Source organism: Apis florea, unplaced genomic scaffold (assembly GCF_048593485.1).
Source record: "Apis florea isolate Af1SG1 unplaced genomic scaffold, ASM4859348v1 contig_2492_pilon, whole genome shotgun sequence".
NCBI lineage: Eukaryota > Metazoa > Arthropoda > Insecta > Hymenoptera > Apidae > Apis > Apis florea.
Window position 1 is genome coordinate 5,827,377 of NW_028256593.1, and position 26,723 is coordinate 5,854,099.

General features: G+C 34.4%; 1 protein-coding gene across 7 annotated transcripts; it reads left to right on the forward strand.

Moving 5' to 3' along the window:
• Positions 1-338: 338 nt before the first annotated feature.
• Gprk1 (G protein-coupled receptor kinase 1) lies at positions 339-25,284 on the forward strand. Of its 7 annotated transcripts, none has more exons than XR_015291429.1 (16): positions 339-1,488; positions 15,209-15,285; positions 17,392-17,465; positions 17,573-17,674; positions 20,195-20,269; positions 20,381-20,442; positions 20,562-20,613; positions 20,901-21,092; positions 21,248-21,555; positions 21,716-21,890; positions 22,255-22,632; positions 22,899-22,953; positions 23,021-23,169; positions 23,454-23,546; positions 23,795-24,869; positions 24,998-25,284. XR_015291429.1 is itself a non-coding variant. In XM_086905700.1 (16 exons), exons 3-16 carry the CDS (start codon positions 15,222-15,224, stop codon positions 23,951-23,953), a joined length of 1,938 nt encoding a protein of 645 aa, XP_086761826.1. In that variant the 5' UTR covers positions 877-1,488; positions 7,640-7,766; positions 15,209-15,221; the 3' UTR covers positions 23,954-25,284. The 7 variants fall into 7 exon arrangements, 6 of the variants coding, with proteins under 6 accessions (XP_086761823.1, XP_086761826.1, XP_086761827.1 ...); XM_086905700.1 differs by adding an exon at positions 7,640-7,766 and having other exon boundaries at positions 877-1,488; positions 23,795-25,284; XM_086905698.1 differs by adding an exon at positions 7,640-7,718 and having other exon boundaries at positions 915-1,488; positions 23,795-25,284.
• The last annotated feature ends 1,439 nt before the right edge of the window (positions 25,285-26,723 follow it).

Sequence of the window (26,723 nt, forward strand, 5' to 3'; positions counted from 1 at the left end):
CGCGCTTAAATTGTATAGCTCGAATGTAGACGAAGAAAAGAGGAAATAAGGGGAGAAAAGGATAGATATGTTTTAAAAGTTGTGGAATCAGCGCCATCTTCAGAGTGCCGCAAATTAAACGGGAAAAGAAACGGGAAAAAATAGTGGGAAAAGGATAGAGATAGAGTAAGAAATGACCGTCAGTGCCATCTCTCGAATACCAAAGACATTTTTTTTTAAAGGATCATTTTAAAAATATCCGAGAGATGGCGCTAATCCTCAATTCTTATTCCATCTCGTTGCCTTCGAAGAGATCTTTGATCCTGGTATGTAAAGACAGCGCTGGTGTCTTTACATTTAATTGTCATGATGAAACTACGCGACAGTGCTTGTATTAAAAATTATTACACGCAATTTTTAATTATTTATCTTTTATTATAATATCATCGTAATGGCGTAATACGAATTCGTCGGCATAGATGGCGATACATTCAAGATATTTTTAAATATCGATAAAATATATTTTAAATTATTAGATTCTTATTATATAGTTCCATAAAAGTATACAAACGTTATATTTTTCATATATTTTATACTCGATCAACGATTGAATTTAAATATATAAGTCAGAAACAACTTTTTTTTTCTTGTGACGCGAATATATATCGTGTCCGATTATTTTGTGAAATATTTAATCCATCGAATGAATTAATCTCGGGCAAACGCGAGAGACCGGACTGTTAATAAAAGGAGAAAATCGTTAGGAAAGCTAGATCGTTAATAAGAAAACCGTTAGGAACTAAAACTCGTTCAGTGTTGGCACGATAGACGTCGCTAGGAATGTGAAAAAGACGTTGAACGAGCAACAAACAGAGGGATCCGCCAATCAGCGCACAAGTGCGCGCGGGCTCGAGGCTTTCGAGCTCGGTAGCTGTCAGTCGGTAAGGAGTAGAGTTCCCCGTATAAGTTTATGCGTATTAGTTGTGAATGATCGCGTGCAAATTCGCGTCAGTTTGCACGTTTTTCATTCGTTCTCGTCGGTTAAAATATTCGCCACGAATATGTTGAAGATCGATGTTACGTCGCCCGCGTGAACGGTAAACAGTTGCGCGGGTGAGTGTGTTGTGTTCCAAGGGAGTGTCGTTAACCTCGCGTCGAGCTCGAAGAGTCGAGATTCCCTCGCTGGAAATCGCGCGCAGATCCTGAACGAAGCTGTCAATCTCGCGAACATCGGTGCACGACGGTCGTTCGATCAGAATGTCGGCGTCGGCCGCATCGTTCCCGGCGTCGCGACAGTGAGAACAACAGATCCGGCCAGTGAACCAAGTGTCGACGAGGAAACAGCTCCAGGGTGAGCCGTTTTTCACGTTCAGAAATTTAGAGACCACCGAGGAAAATGGCGGACCTCGAGGCGGTGCTGGCCGACGTCAGCTACTTGATGGCTATGGAGAAGAGCAAAAGCACACCGGCCGCTCGTGCAAGCAAGAAAATCATTTTGCCCGATCCCAGGTATATGTCGCGATATTAGTCGATCCGACCAGCTTTTTGCCAATCCATCCACCCCAGTCTCGCCTGTAGCGATGGGAATGACGTACTCGTGAACAATGCTCTAACATTGCAAAATATATTCGTTTGTCGTTTGATATTCACGAACCTACGTAAGGTAGGTTTAGACTAGATTTAGATATTCGAACGTTTTTATGGAAACGATTCCCTTTCGTAAGTTGATATTTCATCGTAATCGTATCGATCTTTTTATAGGTTACAATACGATACTAGATAGATGCAAGGCCGCTTAAATGGTTGCATCTTGAAGGATATGCAATATGCATAAAACGAATAATTTTTAAAATATTAACACAGAGAACACGGAGAAATATATATATACATACACATATATATTTATATATATTTATATATATATATATATATAATTATAAATAGAATGCATCTATATTACGTGTAAATTTTAAATATAATTTGATTTTTTAACCACTGGGATAATGTAGTTAAAATATCAATTCGTAATTCGTTCTTCGTTGAATCTTTAATATTTCTATTTATCATTTAATGAAAAAAAAATTAATATATACATACATATATATTTGTATGTAACAGATGAGTAACTTTAAAATTAGATTCGTAATCGATTTATAATAAATTATTCACGATTATTAAGAATAATAAGTTGATTGTACATTCGAAAATAATAATCAAATTAATCCCATCGCTACATCTCACCACGTTTCCTGCCCCTCCCTTCTTCTTTCAGCTGTTCCTTGTCTAACCCTAGTCCGGTGTCTCGATTCCTCCTTGTTTCTTCGCGCATACGTACCGATGTTTCGGTTTCTTGGCTACGCTCGTTTCAGCGGCGCGCCATTCCAGAAAAATGTTTACAAACAATGAACGGTATCGGTTACAAGTAACGGAAGTAACAATTAAGGCCAGTCGAACAATTTTATTTTCAAGATGAAAGAAAATTTCATTAGTGAGAAGGTATCGTAGTAACTGTTTATTTCGAATTTTCACTCAAATACTTATTTCTCTCTGTAGAATAAAATTTTTTTTTAATAAAATGAATTTTCATTCATAATAAAAATTGTTCGTTCGTTCATCTGTTACATATGGACGAGATATAATGCTTCGTTTAACATATGAAATGTAAAAGCGTTTTTCTTATACGTATGGAATGGAAGAGAAACGGTTAATAAACAAAAAGAATTAAATAATATAATCTAATTACAAATATGAAAAATATTGGTAGAAGAAAATAAATAAAAATTGCAATTTTATGGAGATTTCATCTATTGTATATATGTGTACATATTATACATAAGAGTTGTGAAAGATGTTTGAATTCTTGAAATCAAGATCTGCATCTGTCAGAATTATGAATCAATTTTAAAGATTATATTCTTCTATGGAATCGCTCGAAAAACAATTAATCAGAATTTCGTTTTGAAAATCTAAATAATATAAATATATATTAAAATAATATATTAAAAAGAAAAAAGAGAAAAAGATCGATCAAATTACGATTGTACATGATTCCGTAAAGAAACTCTTAAATTTTTAATTATTTTTTTTTTTATTTTTTGATTTAAGATACTTTCACGAACAATTATCATTTTCGTGAATAGCAATTTTTCTTTGACCGTCAGAACGATATTTATAAAATAATATTTATAAAATAGCATTTAGTAAAACGTGTAAACAAAATTTTTTGTCGTATTATCTTTAAGGATATATCAATATAAAGGAAATATTTTTTTATATCATTTAATTTATTTTAAATAAAATATGAGAAATTATTTTTGAAATGATATAATGATAAATTACTCTTAATTAAATAAAGATCGATTATATAGAATTGATATAAGAGAATGTTTATAGTTTATAAAATTTAATCTCATAACATTTCTAAATATTATATATAATATTAATTCGTAATTACATTATCTTCAATATATCTAAATTTATTTTGCGTATATCGATATTTTTTTTTTCTCTCTATATCTTCATTATATTTTTATACTACGTTATGTAAATACGTTCATATAAATATTCGACTTAATAATCATTTATTACGAGAAAAATGTATTGCCCAATACATTTGATGTCGTATAAATTGAAAAGATAACCATTGTGACAAAGATGGGAGAAAGATTCCATCATTTCAAGCATAGAAGAAACAATTGATAAGTAATTTTTAATTTTTTTTTTTTCTTCTTCTTTCTTTTATTTCGAATTTATATTATGCTCGCGTATATGTATATGCTAGATACATGCATAAGAATTCCTTATTTGCGTCATAATGCAACCTATTACGTTTATTTGTTCTAAATATAGCATATTGCATAGTACATGTATGAATTCAAACAGATAAGAAAATTATAGTTCATTTTTATTTTCAATTACTTTTAATTTATCAACTGATTTATATTTCGATGTTTATATCTTATTTCTTGTTGAAATCGAATTATGAATTATACGCATAGAGAATAATGTAGAAATATTGTAAAATTTTTGTTGCAAGTTTTTATAACGGATAATTAGTTAAAAAATTAATTATCGCGTTCGAAATATCTTTGATTTATTTATTTGCAAAAAAAAAAAAAATGATAAAATTTATTTCTAACCTGCCAGAATTTCGAAATATCGAAATAAAAATGATGGTTACGACGATATTTTCGTGATTAACAATTCTTTTTTTGGAAATTTATTTCATCGGATATCGTATTTTTATCAAAGTTACGAAGAATTGGGAAAATAAAATTTGAATTAATACTTTCTCTCTTGTTTACCAACGTTCTATACCATTGGATGATCGTTCTTTTCAAGTATTTGTAATTAACGTATATATAATATAACGTAATCGATCATTTTCATTAGCCTATGTGATTATGAGTGATGTAAGAAAAGAATAAGAAAAAATTAAAGAATATATCATGGATTCGTAAACATACACATATAATGTTATTCGTTTGATTGTCCAATTAGATTATGTAACGTGTTTATATTATAAAATAATTAATGATACACATATGCTCGAAATATTATATAATATATACAAATCGTTAAAATTTTACCCTTTTTTTTTTCTTTTTTTTTTTTTCATCGTCGATCGAATATTATTCGCTGCTCGCGATATGAACCGTGTATTAGGTGTCATATCTATTCTGTAATTCACTCCTTCAAATTTGTACGAGGAAAAAAAAAAAAAAAAAGCATCGCATTAAAAGTTTATTCTACATATATTTTGTCTACATTGTGTTGAAATCCAAAATTTTACTATTATTATCAATAGCGAGATACGGAAACAGATTTGTCGTGTTATGAAATTTTTCGTGTTTCGAAAAATTTCATTTTTAAATATATATAAAAAAAAATGAATTCTCGAACAATTGAATAATTTTTTTTTTGTAACACTATTTCTCGCAAAGCAAAATCTAGGTCGATTTCTCGATATTTTTTTCGAGTCGCGACCTGTTCTCACAACAGTCCAATCACGATGATAAGTGCGACCGTAAGTGTGACTCTCTTCTGTTCTACTATATTATTTTTAGGAAATGAATCCAGCAATAGTGAAAATGAAATGTATATATACATATATTAAAACCACGCAATACGAAAGAATTAAAATAACGCGAGATATTCGACACGTGTGAAGTGCGAATATAACGAATCATTTGTCGTGGTTAGACTTGAAGTTATCTTTCATTCGCGAAAAGTCGGTATTACAGTTTTTAACACAACATGGTCAAGCGTCCACAGTTGATGTCGTACTTGGAGGATAAATTTCTAAGAAATTTCAAATATGCATCTCCCTTCTTCGTTTAACGCATATAAAAGCGATCCTAAAAGCAATGAAAATTATTAAATTTACCTGTTGCTACGTCTCGAGAAATAACACAACCGTTTCCTTATCTCTTGCAACTGTGCAAAAAGAATTTATAATGGGAATGGAAATAAATAAAGAATAACGGAAATTTCTTCGTCGAGATGTGTTTCGCGACGAATAAATCGGTCTTCTTATCTTATTCCATTATCCACGTATTAGTGTCGTTTCGAAAGCTTCGAGTTTCTGAAATCTATTCGATGTCGAAACGAATGAAAATTAGCGATAAAAGGACGGCCAGTTAGCCAAGTATCTCCTATATCCCTACCTAATTCGATCTTTTCACAGTCGAATATATAACAAATATAGATCTACTAGATGTATCGCGTTGAAACGAAAAACTATTATCGTACGCAACAACTGCTCGTTGATTAGAGAAAGAAAAAAAAACGATGATTTCAAATTACGATGTTGTATATTTATTTAACAGATTGAAGGTGTAAACTCCAATATCTATTTAATTTTAAGATAAAATATCGTCGGTGATTTCTATCCCCGTTTACGGAAAGTAACGCGCCTAATCGAAATTATCGGTACAAGCTCGGCCTGTTGATAGCGTAATTTATCGCGGAGCAAGATTTTACGTTATTAGCGGATAAAGTTATAATTTCGAACGGAAAAGAATTTTCTTTCTGTGCGCGACGAGATGTCGAGGAGCCCTTTTATCGCGTCGAGTCACTGGCGCGGTGCAAAATTGCTTAAAGATCTAGTTAAAAAAGTAGCTTTGCCCTTTTAGTCAAACGTTTATCAGACGTTGGACAAGGAGCGATATATACGATAAATATTTAGACATTAAGAAATTAGAAAATATTGTAAAGCATTGACGAGTGGAAAACGAGATCGATAAATCAATCTATTCGTAAGTGAAATATTGCCAAACTACTCTAGGCATCGAAATAAAAGAAATATTTTCAATCTCTAATATCCATATTTTTCTTCCCTTCCTTATTTATTTCTTCCTCGTTGATCGTACGATCGTACAATGCTTGAATTTTTCGAGGAAAAAAAAAAAAATGCATATGTAAACGCTCGATAACGATCGATCGAATTAATTCAGATTCGCTTGTACGTGCATAACTTATTCCCATCGCTACTATGATTCATTGAATGCTATTTTTTGCCCGTGTTTGTTGCTTGGTTTTCCCCAGGTGTGAGTGTCGAAAAGGCCCTTGAATGTAAGAAAGGCCAAGGACCTTTGAAAGACGCGGTTGATGCTTTTTTACGCGGTGTTGCTTCGTAGATTTCGCTATGACTTTTTAACATTCGCAACGATCGACCGTAATAACAAAGGAAATAGAATAGATTCTTGCAAATTGCACGGTTTTAAACACGTTTCTATATTCTATATTCTATACTCGCGTTCATGGTCAAAAGTCATTCACTTTTTCATCTCTTTTATTTATTTTTTCTTTTTTTTACTCATGTTATTAACAGGAGATCCAAATAAAGATAATTACGACCAACAATGACAACGTGTACTTACAGAGTAACACGTGAGATTATCGGTCTACGAAGGAATACCGAAGGAAATGTAATCGGCATAAACGTCGATCGATATTTCGCATCGATTATAATGTGCCAATGTTTACGTTACCGATGTTATTTCCGTAAAACACATTCCGTTCCGAAGGTACGATGCGAATACGTATATAAGTCGATTCGATGGCAGTCTTCCTATTTGCTGGCAATCCGCCAACGATCGACCAAAGATTCCACGTGTGTTTGTACTGGAGACTAGATAAGGCAAATCGATCTATGAAACACGCACCGCGACGATCCTTTTCTAGTTTTTTACCATCTCTTCGACGATCGCCAGAAACGAGCCGTTTTCTCTCTCTCTCTCTCTCTCTCTCTCTCTCTCTCTCTCTCTCGCTCTCTCTCTCCCCCCTTCCTTATTTTCTTCTCTCTTTCGTTTCGATAATAACATCGTGCAGATCAATTTTCCAACTTAATATTTATACGAAAAGATGATTCGATGCGAGCTCTTGGAAATTCATTAGTTTACTACTACGTGTTTTTTGCTTCGTGTTTTAAATATAGAAGAATTCTGTAAAAAGTAAAATTGCTTCTATTCGTAACGAATTATATTTGTAAAGAAATACAATATAATTATAGAGAAATAGTTTTTTTTTTTTTTTATAAATTATTACGGAAGCGGGTCTTTATCTTAGTTTTTTTTCTTTTTTTTTCTTTTTTTTTTTTTTTTTTTTTTTTTTTTAATTTTCTCTTTTTATTGTTTCTTTCCTTTTTTTGTTTCAACAGGGATACTATGCAGGGAATACTCGAGGTTAATATTTAATGCAAAGATGACACGATGCTTATACAACATCTCCGGAGACTGGTTAGTTAGCTATGAAATTTTAAACGTGAAACTCGTAAGAATTTGAAGGTATGTTTCAAATTTAATAAACGAGGAATTTTTTAAATGTTTTAAATTTAGACAATACAGACGAATAGTTTTCCACGAAGATTTATCCTTTTGATTTTAAAAAATTGATTTTATAAAATAATTTGGAGAACAAGAATATATAAAAGATATATCGTTGAAATACTTTGAAATATACGTCTTATATACCGCAGATTATATACCAGAAGTTATTTTTCACTTTTACGATATACGTGGATATACGTTCAAATAAACCGCTAAAAAGTTACACGAACGTAAAAATATTTTAAAAAATAGACAATCTTTATCATAAACGTGTATTTTATACATTACGAATACAAAAAAGAAAGAATAATAATAATAATAATAAATTAACGAAACGCAATGAAAAGACATTATTCCACATTATTAACGATGATCGGTGGTGCGCGTAATTTCATTATAATCTAGAAAACGATTACTTTGCACCGTTCGTTTGAATCATTCGATTTATAAACAAAGATTTAAAAACAAAGATAGAAAAAAGGAGCAAAGGGAAGAAAACACGTTTATGTTTCGAGAAATTGACGTGTTTAAGGAATTAATAGGGGGGAGGGGGAAGAATGCTGAATCGTGCGCACGATTCACTTGTCAAACTTCTGTACTGTCTCGGAATATATATTGTGACGAGGCATCTATCCTTCCAGTCACTGTCCCCTCTAGCCTCCACTCTTTGCACATCGCGCATTGCGCAACACGGATGCGCAAAAACAACTACTGGCCATTGGATATGTTCAAATATGTTCGATCAAACGAGTAACTCGAACGAAACGTTTTATTTTATTCTCGCGATATTTTTCTTTTTCCTCGATGCTGCTCGACGAATCGTGTAACGGAAGGAACGAAATTGTTAAACGTTCGAGATGAAATGAATTCGTTCGATTTGACACGAGATCGCATAAGGTTAAACAAAGTTGCGAAATGTATGTGAAAATGTTGTTACACCGGGGTATAAAGTGGGGCGTATTTGAAAATATTTACGGATTTCGATCTAAATTTACGACTTATCTTTTTTTTCTTTATTCGAAACCTTCGAGTCGACGCGCGCTTACGAAATCGTACTATTTAGGAGGGAAATTTAAATATTTAGCGAACGTCAGAAAACTCGATCCCAGCGATAGAACCGATACTGGTTTTCGTTTGCCAAAAGGATTGTTTTGATTGTTGGAACAGTCGCGTTTATATTATACGTAGCCCGGTGAAGCGAAGTTAAAACGATTTCTGTTCACCGTGATTAAAATCACCGTGAAAACCGATTAAAACCGCGGTTACACGAGCGTTCGATATATAACGGGCCTTGATATCGTCGAGCTCAACCTTGCGATCGGGCAACGTTGTCGTACGAATTTTAACGTATATGCAACGAAAGATCGTTGTTGTCGTTATACGGTTTTACGATATTTTTATGGATCCGGATTTCTCCATCATCGCGTGTCGTTTTCCATTTTATTATTATTATCATCATCATCATCATCAAAAAAATTACCATTTTAAGGAATAATAAATCTGTAACAAATTATAAAGATAAAAAAGAGTATGGCGAGAAACGCTTTGGTTCGTGGAAACGTATCGCGATGCGCGTTACATGTGCATAATTGTTTTGCATTATAGCGGAACGATAAGAGGCCTCTCGAGCCACGCGTAAAAAACTCGATCTTTTTCCTATCATCGTATCTAAAAGAGAGAGTTATGGCTTGTCCCAGTTTGTAGAATCACCTTGTGTGCGTATTTTTATATCGTTTAGTGAAAATATGCAGTGCTATATTTGAAATACAACCTTGTGGTATTAAATGCCTATATTCTTTTTCTTATAGGATAATATAAGAACGATTTCGACTTAACCGAAATATGAATACGATCCAATCGTGTGTTTGAAAATTATATTTATTCGATAACTCGATGATATTCGAAATTGACATTCCGTCAATTGTTTGAAAAAACGAACTGAAAATCCTAAAATCTATATCTCGTGGCAATTATTTATACGGAGAGAAAGTCCGATATATATATAATACGATTGTGCAATTTTTATAATTAGTGTATCAATTTGTCAATGAATTTAATCGGATTATTTGCGACACACATTTCGGATATAATTTTATCTAATCGAAATGTGTTTTTATACACGCGAGATACGTAACAAAATTTTCAAATTACACCGCAACTAACTAACTTAATTTTTTCCTTATCGATCGTAATTCTTCGCATCAACATCGTTTATACAAGCATTTCGATTATTCATTGCTCAACTATTCCAATCGTAAATAAAAAGAAAATAATAAATATAGAAAGGGGGGGGGAGGGAAAAGATATAGAAAGAATTATTCGAGCGTAATAAATCGTTATAAATCATCGTTTCATTTTTGAGCAAAATGAGACTGCAGTTTTCCACGAAAACCCAATTTGTAAACCGAGTGAAGATTTCGTGGAAGTGCGAAGCTCGGGATCGTTTCTCGCCGCGGATGGATATCGCACGGCTGCCGAGTGGAGGGATTATTTGTTAGATTTAATTTGAAAAAGAAAAAAACCAGTAAAAACAGAGAGAGAAACAAGGAGAACACGTAAAATTATAAACGAACGAGAGCACTAGTTTGTATCTCTCGATTGTAAGAACGCTCGCCTCCCCCCCCTCCCCCCTCCCCCCCTCCCGTCGTGTACTACGCGCGGGATGGATATTCTGAAAGCGACGAAACGGCCTCTCTGCGCTGTATAACGCAGAAGAAGAGCAGAAGCGTGTCCGCGTTAATCGAGGAAATTGATCCCGGAAGTGAACGACCTCGTCCGATTTGTTCCTCCTTCTCGTTTCCTATCCCCTTTAACGAGGAAGAAAGTTTTAAGGGAGCGAGCAGAGAGCGGCCGGATCTTGATTTATACGGCGTTCCCTCGCCGCCAAATTGCCGCATTCCTACATTCAAAACTTTTTTCCAACTCTCGTTTCCACGATACGCACGTGTTGCGACCGATCGATCTAAAACGGAAAAAGTTAGAAGAAGAGTGGAGCGAGTTTTAGAATCCGTTGTTTCCTCGCGATAGAAGCAGCCGACGATAAGAGTAATAATTCTAGTAGCGAATTCTTTAACCGTATTTTACAATCGCGCGCGAACGATATATACGAGAAATATATATATATATATATATATGGTTAGAAAGCGTTTTCACGACGAGTGTTTCACGTATAATCGGGTAACGAGCGTCATTTAACCGCAATAAATTCATTCCCTCGAGTGAGCAATACAGATTATCCACTTAGATTATTTTCTTGCCGTGTTTGCCGCAAAAGGCAAAGCGGTCGTTTCAATTGATCGTTCGTTCGGTCGATCGTACGAATTCCGCCGTCCGATAATCGCTCCTCTTCCACCGATTATCCCTCGGCAAACATCCAATCTGAAGAGCTGTTCTCGCCTTTCTTTCTTTCTTTCTTTCTTTCTTTTTTTTCCCCCCTCCACATTCTCGAGCGAGAATCAAATCAAATATTTGTCGCGTGTTATCGGAATTAATCCAAGCTGGATGAATAAAGCAACAAGCCAGACGCTGTGCGTTATAAATTAGAATGGATATACGCGTAGCACTGGTATATAGATTATCGACATATCGATAACCACACACACCGGTCCACGTGTCAATACAGATTCAATCGATGTTTTGCACCGGTGGTCCTCGACGAATCGATTATCCGACATTAATTTTAACCCTATACACACACACACACACACACACAACTACGCGATGCGAAAAGAGAGCGTATACAAACAGATTTATCTCGTAACGTTTCGCACACTCGTTTCGAAAACTCGTGCATTCGCGAGTGGTGGAGATAGATATTATCGTTGATAATACCACTCGCGTTATTGTGCCTTATCTCTCGCGTCAGGAGAGGAACACACATTGGAAAATTTACAATTTCGATTTTATACGCGATTGCATACGCGTTTGCAAGAATTTAAACAACTCGTAACTCTCCTCGTAAAGGTTAACGATCCAACGATTCGCTCGGCACACGTTTTTCTGTCCACCACGCAAAACGCTTTTTCTCTTTCTCTCTCTCTCTCTCTCTCTCGATCCGCTGTCCCGTTCCCTCGTTTCTTCTCTCACTCTAATAAGGCTGGTGGAATAGGACGGGAATATTCTCGAGGGTGCAATGATGCGAAAACATCGGTTTCCCCTCTCCCCCAAGCTTTTCACGATAATATCACTTCAAGGCTCTCTCTTTCACCACCATTTATCAACTAATAATATTAGCAAATCGACCAGTTACGAGATTATCGATACCAGTCTCCTCCTCTGTCTCGATTTCTATCGATGTATTTATATATAGTTGGACACGTTTTATCGTTATACGTTTGCTCGTTTCTTTTTCTTCGATGGAAATATTCGCGTAGTTATCTCTCTCTCTCTCTCTCTCTCTCGGCCTATTCGTACGTGTTTGTATTTGTCGAACGGGAACGATGAGGCACGGATGAGTTACGTTTACGTACGCGGGACATCGATGTCCCGGATACGAGGATCTTGTTACCGAAGAATGGACTAATGGACAGGTTCGTCGCTATCGTCTATACTCATCCATCGTGCCTGCAAATAAGTTTGTCCAGCAATGGATGATTCCCTCCGCTTCGAGAGGTTTGCCTCGATCGTTCTTCCGTTGGCAGAATCGCGCATCCAATCTTTTCTGTTTCGTAACCGTTTATTTCAAATAGCATTTTGTAACTCTCAAACGTGTTTCTTGAGCTTTTCGTGGAAACGTATCCCCGTTAATTCGATCCCTGTATATATTCGGTATCTGTATACGTAAATGTATAAAATGTACGATAATAAAAAATTATCGATGGAAATTTATACTACGCCATATCGCGTGAAACGTTTTGGTGCGAAACTTTAATATGTAACGGCGAGAAAAAACGGCGGCCATTTCGTGTCCATTTACGAAACGCGAAGGGAAACGTATATATAATACATGGTTGCCAAATTAACGGACTCGTCGTGGTCGAGGTCGTTCGAGAACACGTCGAGATACAGATCAAGTATAAAAGAAATTCGAAATACAATATAACGGATCGCGTAACATCGATTATTTCTTTTCAATTTGGTAAATTTTAACTTTTTTTTTTCTTTTCTTCGTACAACAAAGAAGGAATTGTAAGTGCGCGAAAACTTATCGCTCAGTTAGATACGTATGTGTGCCTAGTGACTAACAAGACACACGTATTTCACTTAAGTTATCGGATTAGGTGGCACAACGGAATCTATAACGGAAACCGTTGAAATGGATTTGTCTATCGCTTCTTGTTACGCGGAACGGATATTGCCTATACGAAAAGTGATGGTCTATTTTCGCGGTATGTATCGTGGAAGAATTCTTTTACCGTTCAACAAACAACTTTTAGCTTTGAAACAAGGTGGAATGGAATGCCGAGCGTTACAAATTTACCGAGAACAATCCGACTCGGTTTCTCTCTTTCGCTCTCTCGACGTATTCTTCGCGCGCTTTCTCTTTTAGAATTCGAAACACAAACCGTTTAAAACAATAGGTTTAAGAAATAAGTTTTTGATTAAAAAAAAAAAAAAAAAAAAAAAAACAATTTTTTTCCCCCTCGATCAATTTTTTGGTTTAATTATTATCGGCTTTCGTAGTGTGTGCGATCCAATATCGGCATTATGTTATATCAACGACAATGAACAATCGTAAAAAATCCGCGTATCGTAATCGGATAGTTAACTAACCATCGTTGATATCGTTCCTCTCTGATCAAAGCGAGTTAATCGAGAATTGTTTCGATCGCAAGTGTATTATATATATATGTATATATATATATATTATATATATATATATATAGACTGTCCCGCCCAATTTTAAAAAATGCCACGCTACACGTTTAGCGTCTTTATCGTTATTCGTGCTCGAATCATCCGAGCAGACCGCGACGATCTTTTTTACCGACGATTTTTTGCTAGCGATGTTTCACCCAATTATTTCGACCATGCTTCGTAAACATTTATTCGCCGTTAAATAATTTTCCTTTTGAAAGCTTACCGAGAATTCGTACGAACGTTAATGGCAAATGTGTGCCGAAAGTGCAATTCTCTTGGTAGGTCGTGTCTTGTTTTCACGCTCAAGGTTAACTCAAAGTCACCTTATTATAGTCGTTAAATCGTAAATCGATTTTTTCTCCTTTTCTTTTCTTTCTTCAACTATGCGATGGAATATCGAGACCGACGTAAAAACTTCAAGAAAATTCGTCGAAATTTCGACGCAACAAAATTCGCGTGAAACGTTTATAACGAAACGGTCGCGTGAATACTCGCACAAAAAAAAAAATAGAAGGTATTGACATATTCGCGCGAAAGTTTAACGAATAATAATAATAACAAGGATAATTTATACTCGGTAAAGTGGAAAGATATCATCTTTCATCGCTCGGTGGTAATCGATTCCTCCAATAGAAACGCGGACTAAACGCGTTAAGCACGCTTGAACGAGGAACTCTATCAAACCGCTGTATCCAGTGTACGAAGTTATCCAATAAGTGCGCGTTTTTCTTTAGTTACGAATTAATAATCGTCGTTTAACATTTAGACGCGATAAAATTTCATACGATTTTACAAAGGGATTTTGTAATAAAAGATATTCGTGGTGAAAAAAGAAGGAAAAAATATGGTAAATACGACGAAGGAACGGAATAGCGACGAGGAAGGAGGAAAATCGCGTGTACCAGGTCGAATAATGGTGCATTAAGAGCAATTAGATCTGCAGTTGCGATTATAACAAGCAGCTTCGATTTTACGTAATGCTGCTTTTTTTTTTTATGGTTACAAAAAACGATTTTTTCGTCAAACCTTTTCACTCGCGGTTTTCGGAATTTGCATTTTTTTCGAATTTTCTTTCGACGTATCTAAAAAAAAAAAAAAAGAAGAAAGAAAAAAAAGAAAAAGAAAGAACGCGATAAAAAGAATTATCGTTTAATACGAACGATTGCGTTTATATCGACGTTTTAACCACCGACAAAGGAAAAGAGCCGAGACTTTCTTCGAGAGAAACGAAAATATCTGCGTGCGTAAATTTTAATATATCGTTTCGATGTTGCGAAACGTTCGATTGTAAGGTATCGCGATAATCGGTATACGAAAGGATGTGAGGTTTCGCGTCCATCCGTAACTGTTGCGGTCGCCATATTCCGATACCCCCACCACATTTCCAAGAAGGTCTAAAAGAGAAAGATAATTTTTGAGATAACATTCGCTTTAAAGAAATCGCTCTTAGACTCGGACGTTCCTTATTCTTATTTCTTGTTCGATCATCCTCAAATAACTTTTACTTTTCTCCATACGATTTATACGATCGAATATACATCGAATATATATATAGATATGATTATGTAATCGTTACACTCGCGTACTTCTTTCTGTTGCAGTGTGAGAAGCGTAATGCACAAATATCTGGAAAAGAAGAAGGAAGTTAACTTCGATAAAATATTCAATCAAATGTTTGGTGAGCAATTTTCAAGTATACTTTGTTGTTAATCCCGATTGACTCGGTGGATCGTGGAATTATCGATTATTCGTGGCAAGGGCGCGAATATATATATATATATATATACACACACACGGGATACGATTTCTTCGAGAAACCACATTCGATAATTCGTTTCGAATTAATCCAATTCAACTCGTCCATACGGAGAGATCTGAAACGAGTTACGAGATTATATAGATAATACAAAACCTAACGAATCCTTCGAAATCCTTTGAATTCGATTCGCGAATATTCGTGAATTCAAGTATTTGTGATTAATTTCTTAGAAATTCGATGTTAACAGAGAGATTATCACGTGAAGATACGTGAAGACAGGAAAAAATACTCTGTTAATTTCTATCGATATTTTCTATCATTGTGGAAAAATTCCAAGAAAAATTTAACTCGATTATTCGAATTACGGGGAATGAAGGAAAGCTAAGGTCGACATCGATCGTGTTTCGTCGTGCTCGTCGAAGAGCAGAGAAGAAGAGGATAATACGTAGTCCTGTTTTAATGAGAGATGATTTTTTCGAGAAAATTTTGGCCGTTCGAATTTTTGCAAGAATCCGTGAAGAAAAAAAAAAAGAGAGGGGAAAAAAATCAATGCTCGCGATGAACTTTTTGTTTTTACATTGCGCACAGATCATTTCTCCGTTCCTCTAAGTATAGTTGGTCTGATAATATCTCCGCTTTTTACGCGTAATTATAGCCTGGTGGCAAAGAGAATTGAAAATCAATTTTGCAATGCTCGTTGAACTGTGCACCGATTGATCGACAAAACGCATTTCTTCCCATTTCATTCGGATGATAAGTTCCGTCTAACACGACGATGATCGAAATGAAAGTTTTTAGAATCCGATTTACGCATTTTTCTCACCATTTAATTTCGATTCAATTTTGAGGCACTCGAATAGCATCTATGATTTTATAATATAATCTTCTTCTCTTCGTTGCAACTTGAACCGGTTCGATCTTTAATTTCGAGAGACTGGAAAATTATAAAATTATATTATTTGACGGTTGGATTAAAATAAGATTCGTTTAAATGTAACGTGTTTTTCAACGAAATTCATAAAACGTTTGATAGAAAAAAAAAATATTTCGAGATAATCGAAAAGAATTATATTTGTTACGTTAATTTAGAATTCAAATGCAATTTTTCGAACTACCGTCGTCGAGTTTCCATTGTCCGATTTAAAATTTGGAAAAAGAAAAAAAAAAAAAAAGTTTGTGAAATTTAGGAATCCGACGGAAGACGAGAGAGTGTTGAGATAACGTTTCCACTTTATGTTTATGCACGTATGTATATATATATATATATATATATATATATATATATAGATCGAATGACGTTTTGCTTCTTAATTACACTTTGTTTCTTTCTTTCTTAAAGTGGCACTGTGGACGAGAACTTTTTCAACTTGTGCTACAATTTTCCGCCTCTAATTAGCATTTGTCGGCCGGATAATTATATAACCTAACAAAGTTTAGATAATTCGTGTCATTTGTCGATATCGTAACACGAAAGCGATCAATTATATTCTTACATTATGATGCAATCCTAATTTTACTTAATTCAAACATCGCGTTATCTAATTATTATTATTTCGTCGACGATAATCGAGCGATCGTCGGCGAATGATTATTTCGAAGTAAAAAAAAAAAAAAAAAAAAGAAAAGAAAAGAAAAGAAAAGAAAAAAAAAAGAAAACCGAAGAATCAGACCGACATTCGTACTTTTTTAGTTCGTTAACGTCGTAATTTATAAGTAGGTGAATTAAAATAGGGCGGCGGTCATTTATTAAGCTTGTCCCGGATAACGCAGTTTCGACCCCTTCGTTACCGACATCCGTTGCTTAAGATGAAACTCGTGTGCGCACGCGAACGCTTTCGCTTCGTTCGAGCTTATTTTTCTGTATGGACAAATGGTAAAGAAGTTTTTTTTTTTAGAATCGTAGAATCGTCGAAAACGAGCGAAAATCGAAACGAAGGATCGAAGTTGTTTTCCTTTTTTTTATTTTTTTTTATTTTTTTTTTTTTTTTTTTTCCCCCTCCCCTCTTACGTTTCGTGTGATTGCAGGTTACCTCTTATTCAAAGACTACTGCGAGAATGTGGCGGAGGAGCCGATTCCGCAACTTAGGTTTTACGAAGAGGTTCGTGTTAGCCCGCACACACACACACACTATTTAAGTTCCAGTAGCGTGGTGGCACGCATCTCGCCATCCAACTCCATAAGGAATTTCTCATTTATGCATTGTAGATCAAGGCGTACGAGAAACTCGAATGCCCGGAAGAGAGGAGAAAACTTGCCAAAGAGATCTACGACAATTTCATCATGAAGGAGCTGCTGGCACACTCCCATGTGAGTAAAAACATCTGCCTCGTCCGCCTCTCTCGTCGCGGCTCCCTCCTTTCTCCGCTTTCTCTTCCAAATTATTCGATTATCCGATAATCGCACAATTCGATCGAGTTAGTTGGTTTTTCTCCGGTTCGCCTTCGAACCGATTACGAATTTCACGGAGGGAACGATCCTTTTATCGATTAAGTGCGTAGAAGAATTTTCTTCCTACATACGGATACGTGAATCGAATGAAAATCAATCGATATTATACGTGATTACGTATACGCGTAAATGGATCGTGTAAAAATAACCACGTACGGAATATTTCTCCACACTCGAAAAATATGAAAAATTCTTTAGAAAGAATTTGTCAAAGAATCGGCAGAAGAATTGGCAATTATTTTTCTAAATGTGGAATATCACCTTGAAACGTCCGTGATCTATTCAAACTCGTGCGCGCGCGCGTGTGTGTGTGTTGTGTATAAAAAACTGTTGATACAAAAAAGAGAAAAATAAAGGAAGAAGAAAAAGAGAAGGAAGAAGTAGAAGAAGAAGAGGAGGAGGAGGAGGAGAAGGAGGAAGAGTAAAGTTGAAAAAGTGACGCTTTTTATCTTTGAACCGGTGAAAGAGGAAAGGAAAATCGCTTTCCGAAACGATGAAAAAGAAAACCGCGTAAAAGCAGGAAGCGTTTTCCTCGTTTCCTTAGGTCGGCTCGCATGAATGTTTGAACGAGAATTCCGAATAGATCTTTTCATGGCGCAGCAGGGCTTCTAATCTCTGGCCCTCGATGTCTTCGGAAGAGAAACTATTTCCGTGCCTTTTTTCACGCTACTTTTCCCTCCCGTTGCTTTGCCCCTAATTTTAACCTCGCCTTTAATCGTGCTTACAATTTTTCCCTTCGACACCCCTTCGACACCATCTTCTTTGTTAACGCGAGTTTTCTATTGACACGGTCAATTTGCCAACGACAAATGTGCAACAGCGTGACAAAAATTTCGAACCTTCCATCGGCCGAAATCTCTCCTCCTTGTATATACGTATACTTACCGACCGATACACAGATGGAAATAATCGGTTACTCGGTTTAAGAATGCTTATCTAATATTTTTATTGGATACGACCAGTCTACTCAAACACGGTCAATTTGCCAACGACGAATGTGCAACAGCGTGACAAAAATTTCCAACCTTCGGCCGAAATTTCTCCTCCTTGTATATATATATATATATATATATATATATACTTACCGACCGATACACAGATGGAAATAATCGGTTATTCGGTTTAAGAATGCTTACCTAGTATTTTTATCGACTAAGTCTATTCAAACTTTTTGCTCAAAAATTTTGATTCGTGCAACAATATCGGATTATCAATGCCAATATATTGTTGTGATTAAACGTTCTATTCAAATTTTTGATGTTCTTTTTTTTTTTATCGCTCTCTCGTGAAATTTGAAAAGTGACTCACGCGGTAAAGTCAAGTCTTTAAAAGATTTTGATTCGTAGAAATTTTATCGCTCTTTTTTCAATTATGAAAAAAAACGATAAAACGATATTTCGGTAATTGTTTACGTAACATCGACGAAGTAATAAAATTTCATTTATCCAAACTCTAATCGCTCGATTAAAAAAAAAAAAAAACAGCACCAGCATTCGTTAAAAAGAATAAAAGTGAAAAACGATAAACAAGATACGGTCGCGTGATTCTTTTCTATCTATTTGAGAATTACGACAAGATCCCAATTGCGTAAACCATCCTTTATCACGAACGAATATAATCACGCCGATATTAATATCAATATTCGTCCATGCATTCGGCTAATAATATTTCGATTTCGATATTTCTATTATTATAAAACTGTGCATGCATGCGTTGAATCCCTCCCCCCGCCCCCCTCCTCTCCCGTTTTATTTTTTCCAAAATTAATTTCAATCGCAATCGTTACGTATATATGGCGACGAAGAAATTTTTTTACCACGCGTTTGATCAAAGTTCGAAGTTCAAAATGTTGATAAATCGTCAAATGTTGATGAACGAGTTCCGGATTCTGAGATTAATCTCCAAATATGTTGGTATCGCCTCCTCTTGCTTTTATTTTAATTACGCGTCGTCGCTTCCGAGCGACTTTTCGAATTTTCAAATCCACGACGATGCTGATTAAAAGTAACTAACACGTTTTCTACTAATTCATCGTAACATCATCGTAAAATAAAATTGTCTTTTTAAAAAAGTGACTTGCAGAGGGCAGCATCGTCGTAGATAATATACGTATCCGCGTATATAGAATATTTCTGAAAAAGATGGTCTCTTTGAGAAAATGTATGTAAAAAAAAAAAAAAAAAAAAAAGAGAGAGAGAGAAACGTAAAAAATGATTAAGAAAATATTTAATCACGTCATATTGGATGGAAATTAAAAGGGCATAACTAGTTTCGAATTTTGTCGTCTTACGTAAGGAGATTATCTTTTTCAGGGATGTTTTTTTCGAAGACAGTGTCGATTTATCGTTTAATCAGTAGGGGATACATTTTTGATTTCAGGAATACTCGTCGGAAGCGGTGTCCCACGTTCACAAATATCTTATGAAAAACGAGGTTCCCGTTAATTTGTTCGAGGTTGGTCCTTTCCTAATCTTATTAATCGAATCCTACGATATCGATGAGAGATTAATACGCGCGAGACGCAATTTTTTTTTCGTTCTATTTTAATATCGGATCACTTTACAGCCGTATATCGAGGAGATTTTTAATCACTTGAGAGCGGAACCGTTCAAAAAGTTTCTCGAGAGGTATGTTGTGGACGAAAAAGGAATGTGACCAACGTCCAGCTGTCTGTCTCCCTCAGCTTCTTGCTCAGGTTTTTTTTTTGAAAACACATTGCTAAGAAATACCGTTTTTATATTTTCAGCGAGAAGTACACGCGATTTTGTCAATGGAAAAACCTAGAATTGAACATGCAGGTACGATTACAAATTTTTTGTCACAAACGCATTAATTATTTTAACCCTTTGCACTCGTATTTCTACTTAACAAGGTTACCGATCGAGTAACAAGAGTTATATCAATGTAATTGTAATCATGTGCATGTGATAGAACGTAATATATTACATTATACAAATATATGTATAATAATAAAATGTAGGATGCAAAGGGTTAATGGTATTCGATTTCGAAAAAAATTGGATATAACGTTAACGATATTAAAACGATGGAAATATTCGTTGTTGAACGTTAACCCTGTTTTCAGCTGACGATGAACGACTTCAGTGTGCATCGAATAATAGGAAGAGGCGGTTTTGGAGAAGTTTACGGGTGTCGAAAAGCGGACACGGGAAAAATGTACGCGATGAAATGCCTTGACAAGAAACGAATAAAAATGAAGCAAGGCGAAACTTTAGCGCTCAACGAAAGGATAATGCTTTCGGCAGTCAGTACTGGAGTAAGCTTTAACTCGACCTTGTAATAACATCTTAAAAATACGATAGATTTTAACCTTTGAAAAAATCTATCTTATATATATATATAAATATGTGTATAATAATTATAACAACTTTTTACTTTATATAATAAAATTCACGTTCACGTTTATTGCAGGTCGATTGTCCGTTTATAGTGTGCATGACGTACGCCTTCCAAACGCCGGACAAACTGTGTTTCATTCTGGATCTGATGAACGGTGGCGATCTTCATTACCATCTAAGCCAGCACGGAGTGTTCAACGAGCGAGAGATGAAGTTTTACGCGGCAGAAGTAATATTGGGATTGGAACACATGCACCGTAGATACATCGTTTACCGAGACTTGAAGCCGGCCAATATCCTTCTGGACGAGCATGGCCACGTCAGAATATCGGATTTGGGATTGGCTTGCGATTTCTCCAAAAAGAAACCGCACGCAAGCGTGTAAGTAATTAGGGTTGACGGTAAAAATCATTTCTTTATATATATATATATGTATATATATCATCGTTCGAATCTTCTATTACCCTTAAGATATTACTTTTTTTTAATACGACCGTTGTCATATTTTCGTGAATAAACGATGAAAAATATTTTTTTTCAGAGGAACGCACGGATATATGGCACCGGAAGTGCTTTCGAAAGGTGTAACCTACGATTCCAGCGCCGATTGGTTCTCGTTCGGTTGTATGCTGCATAAATTGTTGAAGGGTCATAGTCCATTCAGACAACATAAAACTAAAGACAAACATGAAATAGATCATATGACATTAACCAAGGTTCGTTACTGAGATTCTCTACGTATTGTTTTGTACACAAATTATCGCATCGCAAGTGTGTTTGCGAATTTGATCAAATAATCTTTCTTCTTCGATTACTACTTTTCTTTTTCTTTTTTTAAGGATTTTTTAAGGAATGAAAGTAACAAAATATGTGATTAAAAAAAATGCTTAAAAAAAGTTTCTTTTTTCTTTCTATTCTTTTCCACACTAATACGAGATAACGAACAAAGATTTATTTGATCAAATACTTTTGAAAGGTATCGTTTTCGTCGCTTGTATCGTAAATGAATGACATACACGAATATATGTTCGAAATTTCGAGACGATAAATATTAAAATTTGGAAAAATAAATAATTTCAGAACGTAGAACTGCCAGAAACGTTCTCACGAGAATTGCGTTCATTGCTGGAAGGTCTGCTACAACGAGATATCAACAACAGACTTGGATGTCGAGGTGCAGGTGCGGACGAGTTAAAAGAACACCCGTTTTTCAGTGGTATCGATTGGCAACAAGTTTATCTCCAGAAATACACGCCACCGCTTATACCGCCGCGCGGCGAGGTGAACGCCGCAGATGCCTTCGATATCGGTTCCTTCGACGAGGAAGACACTAAGGGTATCAAATTGACGGATGCGGATCAAGAACTGTACAAAAATTTCCCTTTAACCATCTCGGAGAGATGGCAGGCCGAGGTAGCCGAAACTGTGTTCGAGACAATCAATAACGAGGCGGACAAGGTATGAATAGTTCCATATTTCTTACTTTTCTTCTTATCCTCTTCTTATCCCTTTCAAAAAAGAGGCAGTTTTTCAGAATTTCAGAATACCTTTCCGAGAAGTTTGTTTAGGGAGATAATCTTACATACACGCAATATTTTTAAAAGTGTTACTATGATTAAATTGAACGAAAGGATTAATATTTTATCGCTACTTTTATTCCATTCCTTTTCTTTTTTCTCTTTTTCTTTTTCTTCTTAATTTATTTATTTTTCTTGCCTTCTTAGTTGGAAAATAAGAAAAAAGCTAAACAGAAACAGCGATTCGACGCGGATGAAAAAGGTAAGAAAAATGATAATTCTATCGTGTAATAATATTTTGATTATATCGAAGATTATATTTGTTGTAGGATCTGATTGCATTTTACACGGTTATATTAAAAAATTGGGTGGTCCTTTCGCGAGTGCGTGGCAAACGCGTTATGCAAAACTGTATCCTAATAGATTAGAATTGCATCCCGAGTCCACGACAAAGCCTGAACTTGTTTTTCTTGACCAGGTAAACGAATAAATAAATTTATATTACTTGAACTCGATTAATAATAGAAATCATGTATTTTGTTTCAAATACCATTAGAAAATAATATATACATAAATTAATATTGAATAAATTCTACAAAATTATCATGGAATGTCTTTTAGAAAAAAGGAAAATAATTCTAGTTTAAACTAATTTATATTTTTATTATTTTATTATGTTATATATATAAATAACTTAATTCTACATATATATCAAACATATATGTGTAATATTCAATATATGTATAAATAAATTTTTTTTAGGTTGAGGAAGTTAGCGCGGATTTTCAGCACGTGAAAGGGGAACAATGTATTGTCGTTCGTATGAGAGACGCAAAAATAGTACTTACAAATCCAGTGAGTCATATATCATGTTCTGCATAACGATTTAATAAATCTCTGTTTCGAAAAAGCAAGATAAGAAATTAAAAAATATTTATAATTAAATTTGAGAGATAGATAGATAGATAGATAGATAGATAGATAGAGAGAGAGAAAGAGAGAGAGAGAGAGAGAGAGAGAGAGAGAGAGAGAGAGAGAGAGAGAGGGAGATAGGGAGAGAGAATTACTAAAAAATTCTGTCCGTAAAAAATAAATTTTTTTAGGATGAGATCAGTTTGAAAGAATGGGCATTGTCACTGAGATCCGCGCATAAATGTTCAATGGAAATGCTGGGCAGTATGGCAAAGAAAGCCGGTAAGATTTATGGGACTGAAAGAGACGCAGTAATTCCGGCAATGCAGCGCTCGACGAATGGCAACTAGCCCTTTGCTAATATTTGTACATCGTCATCATACTCCAGTCCCACTGCCCCCCAGCAGCAGCAGCAGCAGCAGCAACAGCAACAACAACAACAACAACTTTTTTTATACTGAGAATCAACGCAAGCAGAAGAAATTCCAACGATTGAACGATCGAATAATTGGGAGGCGGTTTTTTTCTCCAGTCAGCATCCCGGAACCAGAAATATTCAAGTCTCGAAACAGCTCCAAAGAAAAAACTCCCTTTGAACGGCGGGTAGTGTCACGCTGTAATAGAGACTTTAGGAAGTAGAGTCGTACGAAACGTTACGTCATTATATTTGTACGTTAGCTGTATGTGCAATGTGACGTAGGAACTAGCGACTGAACAATGCCCATCGACATTCACGCGAGCACGCGCGCGCGCGACAGAGCACGCGTGTTCACGTAAAAATCCACACGAGACACACATGCATGCACGCACACACGTACATATATACACAAAAAAAAAACACGAAAATGCAACCGGTAGTGTATTATTGTAATATCAAATACGAAATACGCCCAAAATCCCGATTATACTTCTTCTACACACCCTTCTATACCGCTCGTTTACTTAATTTATTTACTAATGCAGAACGATTTTATATTGTCGTTTTCGTAAATGATACACGCGCGCGAATTCATTTATTTATTGCGTTTAAGGAAATAAAAACAAAAAAGAGAAAAACTCGGACAGCTTGTACATTGTCGACAACCAATCGAAACTAGCTGTAATTAAAAAAAGAAAAAAAAGAAAAAAAGAAAAAAAAAGACGAGGAAACTGTGTATGTCGAATGCTGGATACAGACGAGTTCGCCCCGGCAATAAAATTGTACGACGAACGTAGAACTCGTCTACATTTCTTCATTCTGCTCAGTCCCATGTCCAATGTAGGAAAGTAAGTAAATTTTAAATGGATCGAATTAGCTCGACATGGAATAAAAAAACATTTTTGTCTTTATTTTCTTTTTCTTTTCGAAATACTAGTACGTTATGACCTAATGTGTAATCTTTATATATTTCCAGCTAAAATTAATTATAATAAAAAATGGACTTGAAACATTTTTAACCATGACAAACAAATATATGAACAAAATTTCAAATCGTAACAATTGTTTCTCGAAATCTGGTATGTGAAAATTCTACATAAACAATGTAATAAATTTAAAAGTTAAGAAATCATAATACGGCCAATATCAACATTATAGTCCATTATGTATTTGTGTTTACTATGAAAATGTTGTATAAATTGTTTTATGTATTTTTAGATGTGGATAATTGAATTATACCAAGTTTTATTTATACAAAAACAATTTTAAAAGTATTTTAATACTTATTATTAATCTTATTTCAAAAATCCATTTAAAATTTAAATATTTGATATTAGTTATTAAATATTAAATATTATGATTTGAAAAATACTTTACAATGTTATTAAAGCAATATTTTCAAAAATTTTTGATTAATGATAATATTAAACATTATTACGATTTTTTACATAGTTTCTATAAAACTTTTCAAAGATAATTAAATGTTTTTTAATAATAATGATGATAATTACGAAAAGATATAAAAACTTAAAAATTTCATTTGTTTTTTTTTTTAATTATACCTTCTTCATTGTGTAATTTTACAATTTCATATTTTCATATTTAATATAAGAACAAATCGATGTTCTTAATATTTATACATACACCGAAAAGAAGATGATTAAAAAATAATTTTGTCAAGTGATAATATCTTTACGATATATTAAAAGTAATAACAAATTTCTTATAAAAAAAAATTTAAATCAATATATATATATATAAAATATAATGTACGTGCAAATTAAGTAATTTTGTACAAAACGTCAAATAATATAAAAGACAAATTCTTTGTTTCCCATGAAAATTCAAAATTTACTTTTTATTTTCTAAAATTGATCAATAAAATGCAAGTATTTAAAAATTGTTTGCGATATCAAAATATGATTTAACATTTGTAGGTATTACAGTCAAAGGAACAACTTCAACCATGCCTTTATAGTAATAAAGTGTACCGACCACAGAAGAATAAAAATATCAACATTCACGAATAAAATGCGCGAAACAATTACATTTGCGAATAAGTATAGTTAATATAATATATATATATATAATATAAATGTATTTTAACACGCGTAAAAGAAAACGTATATTTTAAATGTTAAATTCGTACACAACTTGAAATAATATACAAATTGAATACGCGTAGTTTTAATCGCAAACAAAATATATAACTCATCTATGCTCCGACATATCTAAATGGTATAACGGTCGAAGCGAAACTGACTCGTAAATTTCCCCTTCCCGATGCAGGTAACTCGACGGACAAGATCATTGATAACGACATTTGTGGATTCCAAATAAATATAGAATGCTATAAAATTCTTTTTTAACTTTGCGGAGCCGAATTTTTATTTGTTTAAATTCATTATTTTTAAAATTATTTCTAAAATTAATGTAATATTTATATTTTTTACATTAAAGATGAAGATAGATATATTTCTTTTGAAGAAAAATTTTAAATAATGAGATTATATTCACTTGTTGTACATGTGGTTACGCGTATAGTATGAACAAAGAAAACCAATAATAAAAGGAAGATAGAGATAGAAAATATTGATATCAGCGCCATCTCCAGAGTGTTGCAAATTAAACACATAAAAAAAGGATAAAAAGTAATAGAAAAAGGATAGAGATAGGAAAAGAATTGGCCGCTAGCGCCATCT

Bases quoted from the DNA above. Each gene is read 5' to 3' on its own strand.
- Gprk1 (XM_086905697.1), top strand. From the start codon at position 1,376: ATGGCGGACCTCGAGGCGGTGCTGGCCGACGTCAGCTACTTGATGGCT. The intron at 1,489-15,208 runs GTATATGTCGCG...TTTCTGTTGCAG, and splicing joins ATCATTTTGCCCGATCCCAG to TGTGAGAAGCGTAATGCACA. The intron at 23,170-23,453 runs GTAAACGAATAA...AATTTTTTTTAG, and splicing joins AACTTGTTTTTCTTGACCAG to GTTGAGGAAGTTAGCGCGGA.